The sequence below is a fragment of the Sciurus vulgaris genome (assembly GCF_902686455.1).
Source record: "Sciurus vulgaris genome assembly, chromosome: 2".
Taxonomy (NCBI): domain Eukaryota; kingdom Metazoa; phylum Chordata; class Mammalia; order Rodentia; family Sciuridae; genus Sciurus; species Sciurus vulgaris.
In genome coordinates this window covers 16550851-16564786 of record NC_136462.1, presented here as the reverse complement: position 1 = coordinate 16564786, position 13936 = coordinate 16550851, and the positions used below count along the sequence as shown (strand labels likewise).

Here is a 13936-nt window from a genome sequence, read left to right as displayed (position 1 = left end):
GGCAAAAAGGGAGAGTGAGTCTAATTTTACCTTTTTTTCCACCAAAATTTCAACAATAATGTTATAACTTTTTATACATAAATTAGATTATAAATTAGGGACAGGAATAAATTAAAATGCTTATAATTGTACCCTCATTATTTTCATCTTCTTACCCTAGGTAACTATATTGTAGAAGACCTAATGAAACAATTTGTTTTGTTTTTCTTAGTGAAAAGCACAAACTATTGGTTCCTCTGTTTTCCTTTTTATTCACTAATTCATTTACTGAGTTATTAACTGATTGGTTTATTCTTTAAACAAATAATTACTGAATGCCTACAGATTGATCCTGTGATGGGTACTGGGAGTTCTGAGCAGGACAGATGCCTGGTGGCTGTTCTCTTATTACTCTCTTACTGACTTGCCACATTACAGTACTCTTGTGGATCAGCTTGTTCCTTTAAAATGTCATTTTTAGATTGTCCCACAAATGTTATTTTCTGAATGGAAGAAGTATTTAGATAATGAGCACAAAGCGTGCTTTTCCCCCCTATCTTATGTGTGTTTTGCAACTTGAGTTGGAAAAACAAAAAAGGAATTTTGTTTCTTAACATGCTTAAGAAATCAGGGATGCTTTTATGCTTGTTACTTTGGGTGGCCTTCAGTTTTTTTAAATAGAAAGTATTTCACATTCATTCTTACAGATAACTATAAAGAATACTGTGAAGTGATATTGAAATATTTAAAAAGAATAAAGTTGTCTTTAATGGAAATCTAAATTTTGTTTTGAGCTCTTGGTACTTCCCTATTTGGCAGGGGCACTAGTGACAAAACTAAAATGACATGTGTTTTGGTGATTCTATATTTGTCTACACGCATACAGGGAGAATGCTGTATATAGCGATAGAAAATACTCAAAGTGGTATTCAAATGTTAATAAAAAGTGAAATACAGAAAACTGTATTTCTGCCTTTGAGTTTTTAATAACTCTTTCCCTATCCTCTTTTTGGCCAATATTGGCCATATTGAAAAATCTCAAGTGGCATATGGGTTGATGATTCTGGAATCTTTATTTCCATATGCTCTTTAATTTCATCATCCTGAAGTTGTCACAAGTATAACAATAGTAGAAGAATGACTTTTGAAACTTTAGAGGTTGAACATGTTCACAAACCTCGTCGAGCTCTACTAAGGTTCCTTCTACATTTGGAGGTTTGTAAACCTATGACTTAAATTGACATGCTATGGGCTGAGGTTAGCTCAGTGGTAGAGCGCTTGCCTAGCATGTGTGAGGCACACATAAAAATAAATAAAGATTCATCAGCAACTAAAAAATTTTTAAAAAATGATGGGCTAGTGCTTTGTTAACATATAGATATTAGTTTTATTAAATTATTCAAAATGTAAATGTAGTTAATGTAGTTTTAAAATGTAATTGTAGTTAATCATTTATAGAAATTGGGAAAGGTTTTAAACATATAGGTCTTCTGTTGCCATTGTAAAAGTTTAATGTTAGTAGCTTTTAATTATGAATCTTTTACTATGACAGTTTTGCTTGGTTCTTAAGCTATTTTCAACGTAGATGGGAAACAAAGAAAATAATTGATTTAAACAACAATTAATTCTTGAGTGCCTTCCAAAACAACAACAGAGATGTAAAAAAAAAGGTGTCTGTCCATGGGGAGCTTTTGGTTCATCTGAAATTGTCACAAATGTTTTTCTCTAAAGCAGCGTGATTCTTCATGTGAAGAATGATAATTAAAATGCATTTTAAACCCATTTTTATTCTTTATCAATAATTTATGTTTTTACTTAATTGGATCAGTGAAAACACATTGGTCTTCATGAGATGACTTGTTTCAGGACCTTATTTGAATGCAAAATCAGCAGCCTATTGTTATAAGCTCTAAATTCAGCATTGGGGAGTTAGAATATGTAAACAATTTTTGGATGACATCTTTTGCTAAAAATAGAAGTTCTGTTTATATTAAACATGGTAGTGAACATGACCTATTTGATGGAAAAGATCTTTATAAATATTGAGTTAAAATTCAACACATGTCTGAATTAAGCTGATTGAAAATATATTTTTCTAGTAGTTCCAAGGATAATGCTAGTTGAATTTAAACTTATCCCTTCATTTTTATTTGGGGGAGGGGCATAAAATAAGCATATGAAAGTAGTGTGTAGTTTATTTTTAATTTCCATAGCTTTCATGTGAGGATGTTGATTTTTTCAAGTTCATTAAGGGGCTCAGCATGTCGACAACATTTCTTTATAAGTAGTTTGCATATTTAGAGTTCTCCCCTGGAGCAAAAGAAGATAAAGAACACATGGAAAAGTAATTAATTTTATAGTTGGAGATTGAGGGGACTCTTCTGGCATTCATTTTAGAAAAGAGTTAATATTAAGAAGTAGTTTGTAATCAAGGAGGCATTTAGAGATAACAAAACTGAAAATCTAAGAGTTACTTTAACTGAGCTATTGGATATCATGATTATATTAACACTAGCTACAGAATAAAAAATTCAACCTAGAGAGAAAGAATAAATATTAAAAAAAAATCAGAATTCTCATTTAATAACTCCAGCTTCTGATCACCAAATCTTTGTGAACTTCAAATTTCTGAACTTCAAAATGGGGGGTGGGAGGGAGGCAAGAATGGAGGAAGGAGGGACTATATAGAGGGAAAAGAGGGGTGGGAGGGATGGGGGGAAGGAAGAAACAACAGAATGAATCAAACACCATTACCCAATGTAAATGTGTGATTACACAAATGGTATGCCTCTACTTTATGTACAAACAGAGAAACAGGATGTACCCCATTTGTTTACAATAAAAATAAATAAAAAACTCCAAATTTCTGAACTTCAAATTTGTATAAAGACTGATTTGCTTTCCTCTTGGTCAAAACGGTTTTCACTTTATCTTTATGAAATCCCCATTCTTATTTGGTCATCTCTTGTCTGACCTTGAGTAGTGGAAGGACTGAACTAGTGTTATTAAAGATGTGGGGTAAACAGATAAATGATGAAGGGTAGTTAAGGAGATCTTCCTCAGTTTGCAGCGAAGAGAAGTTTGACCTTTAAAATTGCTCGAAGCTAAAGTGATATCAGAATAATGGAATAATGGTTGTTGAAGGTAGTTGTTACCCTACTAACTCCTTTCACTTTCTTCATGATCCCATTTTTCAAACCTTCTAGCAGCTTACTTGGTGTTTCTCTATTTCTCTACAGTCTTAAATTGCAGACAGTGATTGAACCAGTTTTATATATCAAAGTCTTGACTGCCACTGTGTTTGGAGGAATTTTGAATTATTAGACAGAAAATAGTGAGGAAAGGGTAAAAACTTATGGAGCTTTTAGTATCAATTTTGTGGCTCTATGTTAAAATTGTATTCAAATATATTGTACATCTGCTTCCCTTTGATCAATGTTTCTAACTCATCTGCTGTTAGCCCTCTGATCTGGAACTGATTATTTAGGGAAAATTGGTGGAGCCATCTGGAAACATGAGCAACTGTCTGACTTCTAATGCATGTTTTGATTGATGCTAATTATATGGTTTATTTCATTATTTATCTTTCTGTTTATTGTCAGAAAAGAAAATCCTAATGTAAAATGAATTGTTTTCAAAGGCTTTGGATCTGGCTGCCCTTTCCACAGAGCATTCTCAGTACAAGGACTGGTGGTGGAAGGTGCAGATTGGAAAATGTTACTACAGGTAAAACTTTGATTATCTGTGGAGGGCTTAGAAGTGGCAGTATGCTTTAGAGTTTCAAATCTGATACCTTTTTTTTGGATAAGTTTCCTCCTGAAGAAATAAGAGCTTTGACTTGAGAAAGCATTTACTTAACAATCACATGGTAGCAGTAAGAACCACAGCAGAAAGAGGGAGGCTTTGAGATTATCAGGTCCAGCTTCCTTTCTGCAGTAGGAAGCTGAGGCCAGAGAGTGGCTGTGACTTTCATCAGGGACTAGTTTGGAACTGGAACTGAGTCTGTTGATTCCAGTCCCAACCTTTGTTCCTAAAGTCTTTTCATTTACACTGATGCTTCACTTCCATGGGACACTTTGTGGTTAAGAGTTTGTATATTATGTCATCTCACTTAAATCTCACAGCACTCTGAATAGTTGATGTAATTAGTTGTTTTCTCAGGTAAGAAAAATTGAGCCTCACAAAGATAGAGAAATTTGTGCAAATTCATATAACTAAAAAGTAGTATAGCAAGAATTTCTGCTCTACTTTTTGATGACAGTTCTCTATTTCTACAATTCCATATTATTTCTGTATGACCTGAATATTTTTACATTCACTTAATGTTCAATTATTTCAAAGCAAACTGAGAGATCAAAAAAGGCACAGTTAATTTTATGAATATTTGTATAGCAACTCATAAATAAGATCTAAAACTTGTTGCTGATTTTGAATTCATTTAGCATTTGGAAAAATAGAGACAGATGAACAATTACATTTTATAAAGGTAAGTATGTCTTTTATTGTTCAAAAACAGGGTAGACTTCAGTTACTGTGAATACCCTTCAATATTTATAATCTTTAGTTGCCATTAAAACACTATAGGGAGGGGCTGGGGAGATAGCTCAGTCGGTAGAGTGCTTGCCTTGTAAGCATAAGGCTCTGGCTTCGATCCCCAGCACCAAAAAAAAAAAAAACTATAGGGAAAGGAAAGAATATGAAGGGAATAAAAAAGGATGCTTATTGTTCTGCTGTTGAAATTAAGACTACTTTCCATTTAGGCATCCCACACAAAACTCTATAAAGTATTTTTTCCTACTGCTCGTTGAGGAAGTACTTTCTGCCAGAAGGTAATTTTAGACTAAAAAAACATTAAACTCTTTTTTTTTTTTTTTTTGCAGTGCTGGGGAATTGAACCCAGGGCCTTGTGCTTACAAGGCAAGCACTCTATCAACTAAGCTATCTCCCCAGCCCCTAAACTCTTATGAATACGATTCCTAAAGACAATCTTGAAATCTTGAGCTTTCAGGCAGAACTTTCAGAAATCTTTAATAATTAAAGGAAAACACAACTCTGATTTCTTCTGCCCCCCATTCATAGCAGCATTTAAATGAGTACACCTTGTCATATTAAATCATTGTACTTCTCTGTTCTTTAATACCTGCTCATCTTTATTATGTATTTAGTATTCACTCACTCAGTAAAATATTTAACAAGAAACTGCTCTCATTAAGTGGGATCACCAAGATTTATTAGATTGTTTCTTCTTTCAAGTGGTTTTAGACAAGTGGTAAATAATTAGAAGTATGGTTCTCATTGTGAAAGGAGCAAATGCAGAATGCACTGGGCTCCAGTCTCAACTGGAGAGGTCAAGGACAGATTATGTATATGTTGCCTGTAATTGAGTTCTCTCCCTTGTCTTGATCAAGTTCTCTATTGGTTCAACCTTTGCTATAGTTTTCAAAGTCACTCCCTTACTTCTCATTACCATGCCAGTGCCCTAATTCTGACTTTTAGTATCATTACTTGATTGGAGCTTCTTACTTGGTTTGTCTACCTCCAGTCTCTTGCCCCAACAGTCCTCCCTAAATCCAGAGAGAATAACTGTTGTGAAAAAAAAAAAAATGTCTTGTTGGATTCCTTGAGGATTGCCTATTACGTCTAGAGTTAAGTTGAATTTGAAATGTGGCATCATGATCTTGTCCCAGTTTACGTGTGTGCCCCTGTTTCTTACTACTGCTATTATTATTAATTAAACTAAACTGCCTGGCATCCCTGTAGCATGCTCTATACTTTCCTGCCTGTGTGCTTCCATTTGGAAAAACACACCCCACCCCACCACCACCATATCTAGTTGTTGAAATCTTTTCTGTCACTTCCATGAAACTCTGTTGATTCACTCCCTCTTCTGTGCTTTCAAAGGTTTTTTCCTCTTTGGCTATAATACAATTAAAGTTGTTTGTGAACATGTTTTGATTACTCTTTGATTATCATTACTTTTAAGAACCTGACTGTTATTTCCTTCATTTCTTATCTCCTTACCATCATGAAACGTGCATGCAGATGTTGCTTGACAGTTTTGTTGAATTAAATCAGAGAAGAGGTTGGACCCTGGTAGGAACTATCTCTTTGAACTGTGACTTTCTTATATTGGCCTGATTTATGAATTTGACTGGTATTTTCATTAGCCCTAGACTTTCTTTGAACATGGCCTACTCCATTTTTTTTCTTTGTACAAGAATCCATGTAATAGATTCCTTTCTGATGGTACTAGAAGATTACTGCTTTTAAGGATGCAGTAATGAAAACCACGATCCATATTTTTCCTTTCTTTGGCTTCCATGTAGCTCACTATCTCTAGTTACCTGTTCATGTTTTTCAGTTTGATTATTCTTCATCTCTATTGCTTAAAAATAATCTATTTATGTTTTCCTATTGTTTTGCATGTATCTTTTTATTGTAATCCTTTAAAATCATTTTTGGAAAGAGGCAACTTCTTTAATAAAAATATGCAGACTCTCATGGATAAGCATTCACAGAATTCAATGACTGTACTTGAGTCACATGATTAAGACTTGCATGCTCAGTTGATTCTTAAATACATTGTTCTTCAGAATTTAGAGCACTTTGATAACATTTTATACATACTCTCTGAAATTTGTGGGACCTTTAAGAGGTAGAGGCTTTTGCCTCATTGCGTGTCTTCTGACTTTAGGCTAGCCTTTTGGGGTCACCTTTAATCTCTTTAATCCCATCTTCCAACAGCTATTTGGGTATCAGCCATACCAATGCCTGAGGTTTAGGTTATGAAAAATGATCAAAGCTCTTCTTTCAAGCCTTTGAATGAAAGTAGCACATTGGAACATATTGTACATCATTTCAATTTTATTTCACAAAATAAAACATTATCATCTCTAAGCTTTAGGTGGCTAAGAAAGAGTAGTTACGAGAAAGCCTAACAATTCGGTTAAGAACAGGCTGAGTGAAAGCTGAGTGAGCATTAGAGGCTGATTAGAGGTAATAACATGTTTCCCAGGCGGAGAAATGGGCATTGGTGTCAGGAAAGTCTCATTTAGGCAAGGAGCAAATCTCAGATTCATAGACTACGACAGTCAGTGTCAAATACCTGATAAAGATAAAAAAAAGATTACTAGAATAATGAAATGGGATAGCTATATTTCTCAAGTAGAAATTATTGCTTACATTAAACTAGTTTAAGAATAACTGAAAAATGAGCTTTGGTCTTAGAGCAGAAGATGTTTGCAAAGGAATATCATCTTTCAGTTCTTCCAGGAAAATGGAGATTCTAAGCATTTATTCAGGTCACTTGCCATATGTTCAGTTGATCATAAGCTCTTTGGGCAGTGAACTGATATGACCTGGCTTACTGGCATCTCTTAGTCCTGCTGCGACTAGGCTGCAGACAGACTCTTTACACACCATTTGGCGATTAGATAGCCAGTGAGTATGGGAAACAGGCAACTTTTTTCTAAACTCTATTAACATACATATTAATGTGTATGTGTGTACAGCAGAATCTTCTTTTGCATAAGCTTACTCTTATAGGTAGAATTTGTCTCTATTCATATCCTCAGGGTTTGAAAAATGGGGTAGTATTTATTTTTAAGTTGAATGTCTGATGTTTTTAATGACTTTTTAGGTTAGGAATGTATCGTGAAGCAGAAAAACAATTTAAATCAGCCCTGAAGCAGCAGGAAATGGTAGATACATTTCTCTATTTGGCAAAAGTAAGTAAATATTGAGTGAAATCTGTCTTTTTGGAATTCAGGCCATTGCATGGAAAGAGTTGCCAATTCCTTCAAGAATATTTGGCAAGTTAATATGTTCAGATTTAACTTGTTTTTCTTTATAGCAAGGGAAAAATAACATATGGAGAGTAACCACCTCAAGAGAAACTGATTGCCATGAAAAAATAAGATAACCCCCTTGGAATATTGCTCTTTAGAACAGAAGAAAATATCATAAGCTCACCACCCATATGTAACAGGCCTCAGAGAGGGCTTTTTCTCTAACACATTTGTCTCATGCCTGAGCAGATTGTGGAGCACAGGGACTGCTTTTATGTAGGTGCTTAATTACTCAACTCTACTGTAAAAATAAAAATCTTATTTCCCTCTTATTGAGCACCTACTCAGTATAAGTCAATGGATCAGGTTCATTGTATATGTGATTTGATTGAATTCTCACAATAACCTCACAAAATTTTATAATTTTCTTTGCAATCCTTAGCAAAAGGGACTTTAATTCCAGGAGGCTAAGTTTTTCAGGGTCACTGGGCAATTAACAGCCAGTATTCAAACCCAGGTCTTTTGAACTCCAGAGGCTAGCCACTGCTAGCTACATTGTGCCCCTCAGAGCCACAGCAGAAGTGAAGGGCCACCTAGAATTTTCAATACAGATTGAGCATTCCTAATCTGAAAAGGTGAAATCTCAAGTGCTTCAAAATCTGGTACTTTTTGAGAGCCACAAGCAGAAAAGTGCACCCCTAACATCCTGTGACGTATTGCAGTCAAAAGGCAGGCTATGTGTACAAGGTGTAGATGAAATATAATGAATTTCATGTTTAGACTTGGGTTCTGTCCCCAAGATGGCTCATTACATTATGCATATATTCTAAATTAAAAAAAAATATCTGAAATCTGAAATACTTCTGTTTCCAAGCATTTCAGATTAAGGGATACTCACCTTATACTGGGATAAAGTTCCTGACCCTCACCAAGGCTACTTTGAAAGAAAAGCATTTGATTAAGTAGTCGTCATGACATCATCTTATCATCTTGCTGTATCTTGAAGCTTTTTCTGTGCAGGCTGGGGTTGTGGCTCAGTGGTAGAGCATATATGAGGCACTGGGTTCGATTCTCAGCACTGCATATAAATAAATGAATAAAATAAAGGTAGATCAACAACTAAAACTATATTTTAAAATTTTTTAAAATTTTTTTCTAAATTAAAAGTACAGTATAGATGATTCAAAAGAAGATGAGCTACAAAAGGTAGCACTAGCTTTTTATATGACATCTCAGTTAGGTGGCAATGGTTTGTGATGCCACCTGAGGACCACAAGAAGAAAGTCGGCCAAGAAAAAGACCCAGTGAACTAATATGAGAATGAGGCTGGAAGGAAGTGGTCCAAAGGCAAAGTTTAGGACAGATCCAATGACCTAGTCTTGTTTGACAAGGCTACTATGACAAACTCAACTACAAGGTTATAAGCACTGCTGTGGTCTCTGAGAGACTGAAGATTCATGGTTCCCTGGCCAGGGCAGCCCTTCAGGAGTACCTCAGTAAGAGAACTCATCAAATTGGTCTCAAAGTAGAGAGCCCAAGTAATTTATGCCCAAAATACCAAGGGTGAAGTTACCTACCCACTGGTGAAGATGCATGGACCAGGGCAACCAACTGCCAACCGTGTATTTGCCAAAGTAAAACTATTAAACCAAAAAGTAAAAGGAAGGGCTACTAGTTTCTAAGTATGGTAATAAAGTTAGCATACTAAAAAGAAAAAAAGTTCTGCTATGTGAATTTGCTGTGCTGATCTTAGTTTTTGTTTGTTTGTTTGTGGTTCTGGGGATTGAAACCAGGGCCTTGTGCATGCCACTGAGCTATAACCCCAGCCCATCTTAGTATGGTTACAGCTCAAAAATATTTGGAGCTATTTGGTATCTAAAGTTATCTTCTATATCTTATATATTAAATTCTTAACTTTCTAAGCATCATAGTAAACTTTTCTGGAAGAGAACTTGAAATTAAGGCTCAGGTTACATTATTTGTCATCTTCTTCTTAACTGATAATTGTTGGCCACATAATTGAAAAAACTTTTATTTTAACTATAGTTAAATACATGCTTTGGTCGATTTTTTTCATATGTTGATTTAAGTTCATTATTGTTATTTGCCTACATGACTATCTAGGACTAACGCTGGTTTTCTTTAATGTATGAAAGAATGCTTGTATGCAATAGATTTTAGGAACAACATTGTTTTTTAAGTTTTTAATTGTCGATTAAAAATTATAGTTGGGTATGGTGACACTCGCCTGTAATCCCAGCTACTTGGGAGATTAAGGTGGGAGGATCACAAGTTTGAGGCCAGTCAGGCAATTTAGTCAGATCCTACCTTAAAATAAATCTTATTAAATATTTTATATTAGTGTATTAATTGTATTATCCATCATATTTTAAAAAGCCATTCAGGAGTGTATAAGATAAAAATTTTGAAGTTTTCATCCATATCCATCCCTCTACTTATACTTTAGCAATAAATATTATGAACACTTTTGGACCTTGTTCAAAGCACAACCTAACCATTTAGAATCTGAATACAAGATCCTGAAGATGAGTATTATAATCTTATGTTTCTATACATAAAAACATAGTTTCCTATTTTAGAAATTCTTATTAAGTATATGGTGTTTCTATGCTCATTGTCTAAATACTCATAAGTGGAAACTTTCAAGTGCTAACTTACTCAACCCCATGACCCCATACCTCACAAACCTGCCTCCCACTACAGGTTTGCCTTCTCCAAAACCACCCTCTCCACTGTGTTTTCTCAGACCTTCTCATGGGTCATCCCCTCCTTCTCTAGCATCTTTAACTTCAGCCTCCTAATTAGTTCCTTTATGCCAGCTTATGACTGTGCTCATGTCTGTTCTATCCTAGAAGGATCTCCTTCTGATCCTTTCTTGTCTAGTTACCGTTCAGTCCCTGTGACAACAGTAAGCCTATAATTAGTATTTGGTGGAGAAATGAATGAATGTTTATGTACAACATGTGGAGATGAAACTATCATTATTGGAAATTCTAAACATTTCTGAATTTTTTTTACTATAATATCTAGAAGATAATTTGTCACTGATGAATAATTGTAAACTTGCTATACAAATGCTATTATTTTAAGAGCCTGATGCTTTTATTGAAATGTATCTGGCTTTTAGGTTTACATCTCATTGGATCAACCTGTGACTGCTTTAAATCTTTTCAAACAAGGCTTAGATAAGTTTCCAGGAGAAGTAAGCCTGCTTTGTGGAATTGCCAGAATCTATGAGGTAAGGTTCATAGTATTTTAAAAGTTGAAATAAATTGAGGTTATGTGCTAAAACTAAGTAAGGGTTAGGAAGGAGAACAGTTTATAGAATTATGATTGTTGGCCTGTGATTCACTGGTAGAATAAGAGATTTTAGTGTATGCATTTAATCAAACTAAGTTTTTATTGTGAGGTAATTCAGATTCACAGAAGAGTATAGAGAATGGTACAAGATACTGATTTAAATTATTTTCCCTGTGAACCTGTTGTCCCACCCGTTTATCAGTCCTTTCATATGGTCTGTAACCTCAAACATCAGTTTTTTTCCATTTATGGTGGGTGTACTTTGGGTCTTTTTATTCTTTTCCTTTGGCTCATTTGTCCATCCTTATACCAATATTGTATCAGTTTAATTTTCATCTCTCTCTGCTACTAATCATCTGGGGATTCATCTTTATCAGAAGTGTCTTTGCTATTTTGTACTTTTCCTTATTGTTATACATTTTAGAGTCATATTGTCATATTCTATGGTAAGTTCTATTTAGTTATGTTCCCTACTATTTAATTACTATAGCACACAGTAATTCTTGAAATCAGATTGGAGAATTTTACCACCTTATTTTTCTTCTTCTTTACAGCTCATTACTTTTTACTCTTTGCTCTTCCATATTGGTCTTAGGATTGACCTATAAGAACAGTAAAGATACCTTATGGGCATATTGACCAGAATTACATTGACTCTGTGGGGGCTGGGCAGGTGTGTTGCCTTTTTTCCTGTTCTCGAGAATGGTATACTTTTTTTTTTTTTTTTTTTTTTTTTGGCATTTAGGTCTTCTTTTTGGTTTTTTCAATGAAATTTCTGTAATTATCCCCTAAAGAGGCTATGTTGGGGGTCTCTCAAACCACACTGAGATTCAGTGATTTACTGGTGTTCCCAAGACTCAGCGAACAGTCCTACTCACCAGCTGCGATTTACCAGATCAAAAGGATACAAAAGCAAAATCAGTAAAGGGGAAAATTGATGGGGCAAAGTCAGAGGAAGACTGGTGTAAGCTTCCAAGAGTCTCCTAGTAGGGTCACAGAGGAGATACCTTTTCTAGCAAACTATGACAACACAAGAGAAGTGTTTTATGGTTGGGAAGCTCACAAGAGACTCAGTATCCAAGGTCTCTGTTGGGTGCTGGTCTTTTAGACTCTTCTGCCTACCAAGTACCAGAGTTTTAGACTCCCACAAGTAAACAGGGGTTCAACAAAAACCACACTGCTTGTACCACTCATGTTATTGGGAGAAAGTTTATACTGATGTAGGGCACCAGCTGAGTTTCCAGGCACGAGCCTTTCCAAGGATAGCAGACTCAGGCCTTTTTCTGCACAGTATATTCCAGGGTGTAACCGTGAAGGAGTGCCTATATTTTTCTCTTACATCTTCTACTTGATTATTTCTGGTGAAGAGGAATGTATTACTTCTTTTTTGAAAAAAAATCTTTATTTTATTTTTTTATTTTTATGTGGTGCTGAGGATTGAACCCAGTGCCTCCCACATGCTAGGCAAGCGCTCTACCTCTGAGCTACAGTCCCAGCCAGGAATGTATTACTTCTTAAAATCTAATTTGATACTAGCTATTCTTTCAGTTTTATGACCTTGTTCGTAGATTCTCTTTGATATTCTAAGTACATAAACTAATCATTGTGTGGAAATACAGCTTTTCTTCAGTTATTTTATTGCTTTTAAAAAATATCACTATGCTTAGAACTTCCAGTACAATATAGAACAGAACCTTGGGTCTCTTTACTTTCCTTGAAAATTATAGGTATGAGATTTAAAAATTTGCTGAAAAAGAATGAAAGGTTGTATTAGTTGGTATATCTGGGGCATAGTGTAGGATTGATCTTTTTTTTTTAATACTTCCTGAATTTTCCAAATTTTCTATAATGATTGTAAATTTTACTTTTTTTAATGAAAATATTATTTTTAATTACCTACAAATGTAATTTCCTTTTGGAATATAATTTTGATAGATATATACATAGAAGACTTGGATCAGCCAACATAAATACTTGCATCAATATTTTTATGTTCTTTTGTTGTGACCCTAAATTGAATATGAACAAAGCTTTGACCAAGAAGCCTAGAAAAGATACAAAATGGAATCAGTTTTTGAAATCACTGAAATTCATGCTGCTTGCATTGGTGACTTCCTGATACAGTTGGCACCCTTGGACATTTAGGCACTGCCTTCTGTACTTCTCAGACTCCCCCTGCCTTCCTTCTTAGGAAGGGGGTGCCAGCACAAAGGGCTTCAGGACAATTGCATCTTTAACATGTGGTTGCTGTACTGAAGAATTTTTCCAAGACTCTGTCATAGTCACTGTAGCTATGGCTGGCATAGGGAGTGGCTCTGGGGCAGTCTTCATCAGCTGCCTTTTTCCTTTTGCTGCACTGAGTTGAGTTTGCACGTAAGGAAGAGGGAAGTGGAAAGGGAAGGATCCTAGTTGTGGGAACACTATGTTGTGCACAGATAGGGTATTAGGGACTAAGCACAGATTTGAAATAGTTGGGTGCAGTGTTCTCCCCTGGATGTGCACAGTTCATTTCCTTTCTGCCAAAGCTTACTACACAAAAGTCAGATTTCCAGCTGATTCTGTTTCTCTTATGTAAGGATAGATTAACTAATTAATGAGCGAAGTTTGTTCCTTAGCCTTGTGGCCTACATTGCATATGCCTTTAGGGAGTTTTGTTATGTGCATCTTGCTATTCCCTGGAGGGATTCTCTTCCGTTGTGTTCATTTCTTTTATATTTACCACTTTCATATTGGTATTACATCTTTTAAATGTTTCCTATTTTAAAATGAACATATTGTACTGCCTTTGGTTCACTGCTTCTTTTATACAGGTAGTTTCGAAAAATGATTTCTCTTTGCTAAATTGTTTT

The 13936-nt window shown here is 35.1% G+C and overlaps 1 protein-coding gene across 3 annotated transcripts in view; it reads left to right on the top strand.

The window, feature by feature from the left end:
• TTC8 (tetratricopeptide repeat domain 8) overlaps positions 1-13936 on the top strand; it is a 53708-nt gene that overhangs the window by 26155 nt on the left and 13617 nt on the right. For 2 of the 3 annotated variants that reach the window (XM_079129279.1, XM_079129281.1), the window contains 3 exons: positions 3620-3705; positions 7619-7706; positions 10915-11025. The exons of the other annotated variant lie outside the window; for it this stretch is intronic. In XM_079129279.1, the coding sequence (XP_078985405.1) occupies positions 3620-3705; positions 7619-7706; positions 10915-11025 (285 nt within the window). The remainder of the gene's footprint in view (positions 1-3619; positions 3706-7618; positions 7707-10914; positions 11026-13936) is intronic. 3 annotated transcript variants of the gene reach the window in all.